This window comes from Quercus lobata, chromosome 1 (assembly GCF_001633185.2).
Source record: "Quercus lobata isolate SW786 chromosome 1, ValleyOak3.0 Primary Assembly, whole genome shotgun sequence".
Lineage (NCBI taxonomy): Eukaryota > Viridiplantae > Streptophyta > Magnoliopsida > Fagales > Fagaceae > Quercus > Quercus lobata.
The window spans coordinates 23,265,302-23,277,602 of NC_044904.1; the positions used below are offsets into that span (position 1 = coordinate 23,265,302).

Here is a 12,301-nt window from a genome sequence, read left to right on the forward strand (position 1 = left end):
GTTGTTTTGGTTAATTTTTAGGCTTCGATATTATTTTAGTAATTTTTTAGGTTTTGGGGGGTATTTTGGACATTTTTTGGGTTATAGGGGTATTTTGGTTATTTTTTATGTTTCAGGGGGTATTTTGGTAATTTTTTTTGGTTTCGAGCGTATTTTGGTCATTTTATGGGTTTTAGAGTATTTTGGTAATTTTTAGGTTTCAAGAGTATTTTGGTCATTTTTTGGATTCCTGGGGGTATTTTGTCATTTTGTAGGTTTTGTGATTATTTTGGTAATTTTTAGGTTTCAGGGGTATTTTGATCATTTTTTAGATTTTAGGGGTATTTTGGTCATTTTGTAAGTTTCGTGATTATTTTGGTAATTTTTAGGTTTTGGGGGTATTTTGGTCATTTTTTAGGTTTTAGGAGTATTTTGGTCATTCTTTGGGTTTTGGGGGGTATTTTGGTCATTTTTTGGATTTCAGGAGTATTTTGGTAATTTTTTGGGTTTTGGGTGTATTTTGGTCATTTTTTAGGTTTCAGGGGTATTTTGGTAATTTTTAGGTTTCGGGGTATGTTGGTCATTTTTTGGGTTCGGGGGTATTTTGGTAATTTTTTGGGTTTCAGGAGTATTTTGGTCATTTTTTGGGTTTCAGGGGTATTTTGATCATTTTTTAGGTTTCAAGAGTATTTTGGTCATTTTTTGGGTTTCAGGGGTATTTTTGTCATTTTTTAGGTTTCAAGAGTATTTTGGTCATTTTTTGTGTTTCGGGGGTATTTTGGTAATTTTTAGGTTTCAAGAGTATTTTGGTCATTTTTTGGGTTTTGGGAGTATTTTGGTAATTTTAAATTTGGGGGTATTTTGGTCATTTTTGAAAATTTTAGAGTACTTTGGTAATTTTCACTTTAGTGGCATTTTGGTAATTTTGATAATTGGGTGGGTTGGAGTTTACCCATAATAATTGGGTTGGGTTGGATTTGGGTTAGAAACAATTACTTAAATGGGTTTTAATGGATAAATAGGTTTTATATACCCAACCCAATTATGTCCACCCAAATCCACCCATTTGCCACCCCTAGTATAAGGGTTAGTGTTTTCCGGAAGCCATGAATAAGATGTAGGAACATCGAGGAATGTATTTAGCTCTCCTTCATCAGGAGTAATCTCATTCTCATAAACCATATGAATCTCATCGAGAGTGTAACGTCCCGTCAATTAAAAAAAAAAAAAGTCAAGGTCAAATTTTTGTTTCCCATATGCCAAGCCCCACCTAACCCAACCACCCACCACTCCTTTTTCACTTATCTCTTACTTTCTTTGACCGGCTCCTCACTTCCTCACTTCTCTTTTCTTTCTTTTTCTTCTTGTTCATTTTTGGTGCAACACTCCTCTTCACTCCTTCAAACTCTCTTGCCGGCACCTCCATATCACCATTTCCATCATCATTTTTCCGGCAAGATCACCGGAAAATTCTTGGGAACCCATAAATACCTTCACATCCTTTTTTTGAGGTAAAAATTTCTCATCTTTTTGGTGGGTTTTGCACTTTTGCTTGAGGTTATTTTTATCTAAACTTTAATAATGATACCCATGTGATTTATAAGCATTGGAAGTGATATTTATGTGTTTTTATATATGAGTTTTGTATTGGTGGAATTATTTGATGAGTGGGTATATATTTTGTACTATTGATAACTACTTAAGGTTTATGTATGGTGGTAAAATTTAGGGGTTTTAAGTTACAACATGTGATGGTTGGTGAATTTAATTTTTCCATTGCCATTGGATTTATTTGGAGTTAGTTGAAGTTCTAAATTTTTTATCTTTGAGAATATTTTGATTTTGATTTTGATTTTGCTTTCATGGGTCTCTTAATGATGTAGTGTAAATTTTATGGAAGCTAGTCATAATGTTGGAGATGATATTAAATGGGTTAACTTTATAAATTGGAGTTTATGCATTGTGAATCAATTTGTTGAGAAACTATGGAAGTGGAATATATTATTATTGATGAGGTTAAATACTAGGCTTGTCTAATTAAGTGATTATTTGGCAATTCCTAAATTGTGGGTAAATGCAATTTCAAGCTATATACTTATTGTGACAGGTTCACTTGATATTGTTTAGGTTCTAACTAATCTTCTTGGAACTTGGAGAATTAAGATTTTGTGGTTGCGAGGTAAGTAGCTTTTTAATAGTTTTTTTTGGAAAATAACCATGTTTTATAAATGTTGTTTTTTGGTTAAACACATTTTGGAAAATTATATATGGATATATGTTTTCTTAAAAGTATTGTGTTGTGACCCTATTATATATTATTTCATATGAAAAGTACATCATATTTGGTATTACATTTGGGAAAATGCATGAATTGTTGATATGGAAAAGTGAACATCTTTTATTTAATTTTTGATAAGGAAATCTTGGATGTTATGGTATATTAGAAAATTTAAAGATGCTTATCTTGTCTTGTTATGTGGGAAATTGTTAGAAAATCTTTTGACAAGAATGAAGTTGAAAACCTTACAAACCTTGTGGAAGTTATATTTTTTTTAAGGTTTTTCTGAAACTACCTAGATATGAACTATGTGTTTCGAAGTAATGTAACCTGTGAGTTGTTTTAACACCATGCCATGTGTGATTTCCTGGTGATCACCCGATTTGGTTTCAGTAGTCTTTGTGACAACGGAATCAAATCCAGGTTAGTGCCCTTTCACTTTGGATGACACGTTCTTCCCTGCTGTCCATGGGGGGAAGATGTTCCTTGATTGTGTGTGGGTGAGGCTGCTACCCATGGGGCTAAGAGACCACATGCAAGAGAGGTCCTATTTGACGCGCTCTCTTTGCTGCCCATGGGAGGAGAGAAAAACCTTAAGGGTATGGGTGAGGCTGCTGTCCATGGGGCCAAGAGTCTGCATACCAGAGAGGACAATATCATGCCAGTTATGAATAAGTGGATCCCCTGATCGATCTATGTGGTAATTTGGTATATTTGTGATAATTTACTTTACGATAGATATTATGGTTTTGGAAATTATATTGTTAGTACTCACAGATTATAGTATATAGTTTCAAGGTATTTACTTTGAGAAATTTTGTATTTCATTATTAAATCATTCTTGTCAGATTATTATTATTGAAGATGAAACTTGCATTTCCCCTACCCCCATTAAATATGCTACTTACTGGACTCTGTCTCATTCCATTATTTTATAAATTTTTCAGAGTAGACAACAATCTTTTGAGATAGTTTTTTGGTGGCTTATAGTAGTAGACTAACTACTGATGGAGGCTGGACTTTTGTAATGGAGATATTAGATGTTGTACATCTTAGAGTAGGCTTGACTCATTCTTTTGTGTATTATAGTGGTTGTGACTTTATTCCCACTAATGGGACAAGCTATTGATATGTAATTATTGATTCAGACCTCTGTTCTTTTGTGGCCATTGGCCTCGTAATTATTGCTTACAGCTCTGAGAGTATATTTAATGGAATTATTATGATAATTCTTGATATTAGTACTTGATATAATTTTTGTGGATTGGATTGTCAAAAAGGAAAAAGAATAAAAAATTTACAGGTACTTTGAGACGTCTTTCTCGTACTTTGGACCCTTAGGGGTTTGGGGCGTGACAAAGAGTGGTTCTCCCTATCTCTCCAATGTTTACAAGTTCGAAGTCTAAGTCTCCCTATGACCAAGCATCATCTTCCATGAGAAATTGATCTATGTCAATTCCTCCCACAAGCTCTTCAAGATCTTTATAATCGTTCTAAAAGACTTCCCAATTATTCATTACAGTCATGGGAGTCCAAATCAGTGGTACTTCATCACCCTCATTTCCTTCCCCCATGTTGAAAACAATGTCACCCAATAAAGTTGCCATAGCATTGGGATCTAGATGTGAGGCCCAATCTTCTATCTTCTTCTCTTTTGCTTTAGGTGCCTCAATTTTACAGTCTGCAAAGATTTCTATCCTAGGAAGCTTTTGTTGCAGTCCTTTGATCATACTAAGGTTTTGGAAACATCGAGTAAAGTTGGACCTCCCCTTCCTTGACAAACTTTTCATTAAGAGTAGGAATGTATGGCTTCAAAGTAGGAGGCTCATATGATAATCCTTTCACCTTTGCTTTAGAATGGGCTATTTTCTTCAATCCTTCTTCTAATAAATCTTCATCATTGGGCTTGTATCCTAACCCAAATGGCGGTATAGTAGTAACATAGCTAGTGAAATTAGGTAGGCCCTGATTATTCCTTCCTAGGCCCAAACCTGGGAAATAATCCATCTTCCTCATCATGGATACCACTTTGTCATTGTTATATGGATCAAAATCCATAGGAAAGCATTCTTCTATATTTTCTTCTAACCATGATATGGCTTGAACTTCTTCAATGTCAAATCCAGACAAAGCTAGGTCTTCTTCTACTTGGATTCCATGCACTGGACCCTAAGTATCAAACTTATCCACATGTATGGTAATGATTGACTCTTCGTATGGGAATCTAACTTTCTGATATAATGAGGAGGGTACTGCTTTTGCAGTGTGGATCCATGGCTGGCCCAACAACAAGTTGAAACAAGCTGAGATGTCCAAAACTTGAAAATGCACTTTCTGAATTGTAGGGCCAATCGTTATCTCAAGTGTAACATTCCCCAGTACTTCTCTTCGAGTATTGTCGTAGGCCCTCACATATTGATTGGATGGCCCAAAATCCTCCATATTTAGGCCTAAGCAACTTGCGGTCCTTAGGGGGCAAACATTTAATACACTACCATCATCAACCAGTACCATTGGCACCCTCTTGCCATGGGTGTCAATTGTAATGTGAAGGGGGTTATATGAATACCCTTTATCTGAAATATCCTTATCAGAAAAAGAAATAATGGGCTCAGTCCTTATTACTCCAATCATGGCATTAAGGGCTTCAGGAGTTATGGTAGTTGGAACTTGGATCTTGTTTAGGAGGTTCAACAAAGCTTGACGATGATGATAAGAGGCAGTGAGTAAACCCCATAGAGAAATATTAGCTTGAGTCTTCTGTAGCTGCTTGAGGACAAGATCATCTTCTAGTTGTAACTGGGTGGGCCTAAATGGCCTGTTCAGTGCTTCCACGGGATCATCTGCTTCCAAGTAAGATGGCTTAAAATGTCTACCACCTTGAGTAAGGTGAGCTATTCCAATGGCTTTGTAAAGGTTGGGCTTTTTATGGGGAGTATGGGTTTGTCTTTCTGGGAATGTGGGCTTTTGTGAAGTGAGTCTGAAGAATAAGCTGGGCTCTTTTTGTGGGGAAGTGGCCTTTTCAGGGAAAGAGATTGATTCTTTTGGTGAGGAGTTTGGTGAGGCTTGATTTGATAATGTGGGCTTTTCTTGTTCATTCCAGATATCAATTCTAGGTTTAGGAAGTGGTAGTTCCTTGATCATAAGTTCTTCAAGGTGTTGCAACTTGGGATGTCTTGGATCATGGCTGATAGCTCCTCTTGTGTCTTGCTTTCTTCTTCAATTAAGCAATTAATCTTTGGACCTTGCCCAACAGCATGATTAAGGAGTGGGTTTGTGATGATATTGGGTTGAGCTGGTGGAGATATAATCTCTTAATCAATCAAATCTTGGATAGAGTTCTTGAGCGCATAGCATTGATCAGTAGCATGACCTGGTGTCTGATGAAATGCACACCTCTTGCTATTATCGAACCACTTTGGCAAGGGATTTGGTATCGGCTTTGGATCAAGAGGTTTGAGGAGATCCTTCTCTCTAAGTTTCTCAAAAACTTTACTAAGCGGCATATGCAATTCATGGTATTGCCTCCTAGGCCTTCCTTGTGGAGCTTGGGCCAATGGGGGTGAAGCTACTAACTGAAAAGGGGACTGTTTGCTTATGGCAGGTATCTCTGGCACTTTTGAGCTTGATGGACCAAAAGACCTCTTGGGCCTTGTTACTTCTTCTCCCTTAAGAGTGCCAGTGTTAATAGCGTCTTCAATCTGAGTCCCAGCAGCAATCAAGGCCTTGAAACTAGGGAAATACTGGGCAAAAAGATATTTGTTGTAGGTTGGGAGGAGATTCTTCACAACCAAGTTCAACTACTCCTCCTCGTTAGGCCTAACAGTCATTTAGGCTGCCTTAGCCCTCGACCTTATGATGAATGCAGAAAAAGACTCCTTAGAGTCTTGCTTGGTTGTCTCAAGGTCTCTTCGAATAACATCCACTTTAGTATTGTACTTGTACTGTTTATAAAACTCACGACCAATATCTTCCCAATTACGAGTTCGAGAATCATCCAAATTTAGGAACCAATGCAAAGTAGCCCCCGTGAGTGTGTTTTGAAACATCTGGGCCATTAGCTCTTCACTAGCCCCTAAGGGTTGCAATGCCCTCATATACATTTTCAGATGGGCTTTTGGGCAACCCGTGCCATCAAACTTGTCCAATGTTGGCATTTTAAACTTTGGTGGGGCCCTTGCTTGAGGAAAGAGCGAAAGTGTATGCAGATCCATAGCTTCTTCAACCTTTCTAGATCTCAGAAGGAGTTTTTCCATTTGGTCCATTCGTTCAATCATCTTCTTCTTATTTTTAGTCAACCCCAAGCCATGGCTTTCTTCAGAATTCAGCGATTCATTCAGGGCATTAGAAGGTTCATGAGAGTTCTTGTTCCCTATCTGTTGGATCAATGTTTGGATGTCTTTTTGGAGTTAGGCTTGTCCAGGTACCATGATGTTGAGTAATTCTTGAGTGGTGGGAGGTGGTTGTTCATGATCATTCATGTTTCGATCCTTATGGTTGTTGTTCTCGTGGGCCATTTCTGAGGTGAATGAATTTGGTGAAGAAATGATTATGTCTTCTTAAGTTAAACTGGTAAGGGAACTTTGGAATGGACTTGTAGGAGGATTAGGAAATAAGGTTTGAGAAGGGCTTGGAGAAGTATATAGGGAATTATAGTGGAAGAGTGGATTTGAGAATTGTAGGTGTGGGCTTGTGTTTGGGCTTGTGGGTTCAAGAATTACTATAGGACTGGAACCTTGGTTTGAATTTGTTGAATCCAAACTTCTCTATATTGAACTTCCTTATGCTGAGATTTCTTGAGTTGGGCTTTCAACTGTTCTCTTGGACCATGATAATCTTTTCAATCGACCTTCACCATCTCTAGACCAAGTTCTTTCCTATACCCAAAAGTTGGAGAAATTTTTCAGTTTCTTATTATTAAGTTCGAGCCTTATTGGGAACAAACAATGGCCAAACACATGCATAGGATGTAATGCATTTTATGGGATTGTCCTCAAGATTAGTTCTATGGCTTCTTACATGAAGGTAAAAGGTAGGCTAATAGGTTCCCCAAAAGCTAGGACGTTGTACCTCCCAACTTGTGACGTATGAATGCCGCATTGTCCAAACGGTAGAGTTTTTCCTTTACGAAATGCAAGAAAAATCAAGCGAGTCTTAGGCGATGGGGTGGTAGGTTCACCACTAGGTACACGAATCCAAGAAGACCGCGATCCATGGCTACAACTATTGTGGTTTCCATGCAACATACACAATTCATATCCAATTCCAATTATGCAAATGATGGTATAACAAAAAAATATGACATATTATTAAAAGTAATAAACAAACAAATGACACGGTTGGCCACCATAACCTAAACTAGAGTCTAGCCTTCAACATCTCCAGTGGAGTCGCCACTGTAAAATGTACTCCCCCTTAGATTGAGGGTTTTACATGGAGTCGCCACTTATTTAATTTAAAAGGAAAAATAAGAAAACTTTCAATAAAAAATACTTTTGTTGTATTAATGTTTTACGGCACTGTGATACCCAGGCCCAGCTGGGCCTTAGATCCTAACTCAACAGTGTGGCCCATGGCATCAACCTCTTTCTTCCTAAGGCCCTAACCCGAGCCCATAAAAGTCACTACCCCAAGCCTCGTATCGCCCGAAAGCCTGAGGAGTGGATAATTTCAATTAGCACGCACCCTCTTCCACCGCCTGGGCATTGCTCAGCAAACCACATCCTAAGCAAGTAAAAAGGTGTTCGGGGACACCATCTCTTGTATGCCGGGCAATGCCTTGCTGAATATCGCTGCTGAGCATATCTACTGAAATGGGAACCATTTCCAAAACCACTCTTACCACACCCCACTCCCACCTAAACACCCACTTACAATTAACGACATTGGACCTCCTATTGCACTAACATTTGAGGTAATCATAGTCTCTCCACTAATTATTAGGCTATAAATATGAGAAGCTAAGGATGAAAATGGGTTGGATGGTTGAGAGAAGAAACGGAGAGTAAAGGGAGCAATAGAAAAGAGGTTGTAGTGAGAGAAGAGGAATTCTTAAGAGAGGTTATTGTGTTAGGTCTCTATGCTAGGAACAACCCAAAGTAGGAAATCCAAAGCCCATATCACAAATAGATTGTGAGCCCAAGTGAGGACCAAGTTGCTAACCTCATTTTTGGCGCGCACAATTAGCGCTGTTTGTGGGGATCTCCTACAAAGCTATGGTTCAAACGAGACCCATGCTCAGGAAAATGTCTGAAAGACCTTCGGGAGGCAACGCAGAAAGTGGTTCTATGGGGTCTTCTTAGGGATCCACTTGGCAGGAACAAAGGCATAAGAGGCGTGAAGATAGGGATCGCGAACCAGAGGAAGAACGGTTCAGCCTTGGAGAGGGGTCGCACCAAACTCACCGAACAGTATCAGGTGCTTCGGGGCACGGGCAATTCGACGAAAGAGATGAGGAGCTAAAGCAGCTACGCAGACTGGTGAGAGATCTAGAGTTGGAGGCGAGAGGTAGGCACTAAAGAAGGGATCGAGATGACTGAGAAAGGAGAGCTGATAGTGGGGGAAATTGATATGGGGCGGGGTCCAATCAGTCCGATTCCCGTTGACATCGAGACCGTTCGTGTTCACGGGAGTCCCGTCGACACAGGGACCGTTCCCATTCCCAAGAGTCACGTCGACACAGGGACCGTTCACTCTCACGCGAGTATGCCGACCGGGATTTAGACTCTCCAGAAGAGCGATGGCCCCACAATGCCGCTATGGATGCTATGAGTCACGCCTTACGCAGAGCCACTCGATTGCCGTTCTCGGTTGAAATTGAACGAGCCCTAATGCAGAGCAAATTCATGCGGCCACTATTTAACTTCTACAATGGGAAAATTGACCAGGTAAAGCACGTCAGTCATTATATCCATATGATGTCTCTACACACACGCAACGACGCGCTGATGTGCAAGGTATTTCCCTTAAGCCTCGGGCCCACGGCCTTGAGATGGTTTAATGGGTTGTGAAAAGGTTCTGTTCACAGCTTTGCAAAGCTGATTCAGGAATTAGGTGCCCGATTTGTAATGTGTAGCTGGGTGCCATAGCCGATGGAAGCGTTACTATTTATGAAGACAAGGGTCAGTGAAACCCTTCGCAGTTATGCCAGTCAGTATTGGGAGCTTTACAATGAGATTGGAGGGGGTAACGAGAAGATTGCAGCAAGCACTTTTAGGATGGGGCTGCCTGAGGATACCGAACTACGAGAATCATTGACGAAGAGGCCTCCCGAGGATATGAGGCAACTCATGAGGCGCATTGAAGAGTATAAACACCTTGAGGATGATCGACTACAAAGCAAGGGCAAGACTCTGTTGGTAAATCGTCCTCGGCAGGGGCTTTTTCCACTAAAACCCCGAAAGGATTTGAGAATACAAGAGCCTGAAGTACAAATAGGGGAGGTGAACGTGGCATTCAAGGAACCAAGGCACAAGATCGTAGACCAGATTAAGAATGAGTCATACTTTAGATGGCCGAACAAGATGGGGGAGACCCATCCCAGAGGAATCAGAACTTATACTGTACCTACCACAGAGGTAAGGGGCATTCCACCGAGTAGTGCTGGGTGTTGAAAGATCATCTAGGGTAGTTGGTGAAAGCAGGGTATTTGAAGGAGTTCGTGGTAGATTCCGGGAACCGGGGTACTGGGCAAGGAGCCCAGCAAAGAGGAATTCCTCTCCTACCCCCACTGGGAGTGATTAAAGTCATCCATGCCGCGCCGAGAAGTACGACGGTGACAAGAAAGGGGGTATTGACTATTAAACCTGTAGAAAATTACTCAGATGAGCAGCCCCAAGAAAACAAAATGAAATTTACTTGGGAACCCCTTACTTTCGATTATGACGACCTAGAGGGAACAATCCAACCACATGATGATGCGTTGGTGGTGACGGCTCAAATAAATGGATTCCTAGTAAAGAGGGTGATAATAGATCAGGGGAGTGGAGCAGACGTGATGTACCCCAACCTGTTCAAGGGACTTGGGTTGAAAAATGAGGACCTCTCAAAGTATGATACGCCTTTGGTCGAGTTTGATGGCAAGGTGGTGATTCCCTAGGGGCAAATTTCCCTCCCTGTGAATATGGAAGGTAAGAAGGTAGTTGTAACGTTTATAGTGGTAGCCTTGTTTTCTCCTTATACAGCGATTTTAGGAAGGCCGTGGATTCATGCAATGGGGGCTGTTCCATCAACCCTGCATGTTAAGGTTAAGTTCCGCACCGAACGAGGTGTTGCCGTGGTGAAAGGAAGCCAGCAAGTGGCTAGACAATGCCTAGTCGCAGCAGTTAATTGGAAGAATGAACGGGCCGACTAGGAGGAAACCATCAGGGAAGCGACTTTATAGCAATTACAGGAGCCCCGAGGAGAAAAGGGGGCTACTGGTGCCGAGGAACTGATTAAGGTTAAAATATTATCGGATGTTGACAGATAATAGGGTAGGGGTGTTGTTGTTTCTCATTCAAAATATAGATGTCTGTGCTTGGAATCCGTATGAGGTGCCCGGGGTGGATCCCGAACTCATAGTCCATAGGCTTAATGTAGACCCGTCGTTTCCTCCCAAGAAGCAGAAGCCAAGGAGATCAGCAAGGAGCACGTTAAAATGGAGGTTAACAGGTTAAAGGAGGCTAGGGTGATAAAGGAAGTCTTCTTTCCGGAGTGGTTGGCGAATACCGTGGTAGTCAGGAAAAAGAATGGCAAATGGAGGGTTTGTGTAGATTTCACGGATTTGAACCGAGCATGCCTAAAGGAACTGTTCCCTATACCCAAGATCGATCAATTGGTGGATGCTACCTATAGGAACCCAAGGATGAGTTTCGTGGACGCCTTTCAGGGCTATCATCCGATCACCTTAGCTGCCGAGGACTAGGAGAAGACAGCATTCATCTCTCCTGATGCCAACTACCACTATACCGTGATGCCTTTCGGATTAAAGAATGCTAAAGCAATGTATTAGCGGATGATGATGAGGATGTTTCGGGACAAAATTGGGCATATGGTTGAAGTCTACATTGATGACTTAGTAGTAAAAAGCAAGCAAGAAGTACAGCACATTGAGGATCTTCAGGGGGTGTTTGAAGTACTTCTGCAACATAAGTTGCACCTTAATGCGAAGAAGTGCGCTTTTGGGGTATTTGATCACTTGCCGGGGAATCGAAGTCAATCCCGACCAGATCAAGGCCGTGAAGCGTCTCAAGTCGCTGAGTAATCCAAATGAGACCAAGTATTGACCGAAATGCTAGCCGCCATTAGTAGGTTCATTTCTAAATTTGCTAATTGTTGCCGCCCATTCTACCAACTCTTAAGGAAGTGGAGAGGATTTTAGTGGGACGAGGAGTGTGAAAAAGTTTTCCAGAACTTAAAGGAGTACTTAACGCAGACACCTATGTTGACAACCCCGGAACCTGGGGAGGACTTATTCATGTACCTTTCAGTGTCCGATCAAGCTGTAAGCGCCGTGCTTCTGAGGGACCAAGAAGTGCAACAGCCTGTGTATTATATCAACAAAACCTTGGTCGATGTCGAGATGAGGTATCTACCTTTGGAAAGGCTGGTGTTGGCACTAGTTCATGCCACAAGAAAGCTATCCCATTACTTCTAGGCTCATACCGTATACGTATTAACTGAATACCCCTTACAGTCATTATTGAAAAGATCTGACTTCACGGGACGGATAGCTAAATGAGGGACCCAGCTCGGAGCCTTTGACATAAGGTATAAGCCGAGGAGTTCGGTAAAGGGGCAGATGTTGTCTAATTTTGTGGCGGAATTTTCTCCTAGGAACAAAAGGGAAATGGTCTGTCATGTGGAAAGCCGTCCATGGAGGGTGTTTGTGGACGGTGCATCAAGCGCCATGGGGGCTGGTGTCGGGGTCGTCATAATTACTTCGGAAGGAATTCAGTTGGAGCATTCTTTTAGGTTGGGGTTTAGGGCCTCTAATAATGAGGTAGAGTATGAGGCCTTACTTGCCAAATTGAGAACTGTTTTAGGCATGGGTGCCCAGGACAT

The 12,301-nt window shown here is 41.1% G+C and overlaps 1 protein-coding gene and 1 long non-coding RNA gene across 3 annotated transcripts; both read left to right on the forward strand.

Moving 5' to 3' along the window:
- Positions 1 to 1,292: 1,292 nt before the first annotated feature.
- On the forward strand, positions 1,293 to 3,063 carry LOC115988766. 2 transcript variants are annotated; one of them, XR_004091653.1, is made up of 3 exons: positions 1,293 to 1,490; positions 2,107 to 2,158; positions 2,651 to 3,063. It is a non-coding gene; the product is annotated as an uncharacterized LOC115988766 (long non-coding RNA). The 2 variants fall into 2 exon arrangements; XR_004091662.1 differs by having other exon boundaries at positions 2,654 to 3,063.
- A 6,285-nt stretch (positions 3,064 to 9,348) lies between these two features.
- Positions 9,349 to 10,355, forward strand: LOC115951036. Its single transcript, XM_031068352.1, has 2 exons — positions 9,349 to 9,834; positions 9,912 to 10,355. The coding sequence occupies exons 1-2, from the start codon at positions 9,349 to 9,351 to the stop codon at positions 10,353 to 10,355; spliced, it is 930 nt and encodes a 309-aa protein (XP_030924212.1).
- Positions 10,356 to 12,301: the final 1,946 nt, after the last annotated feature.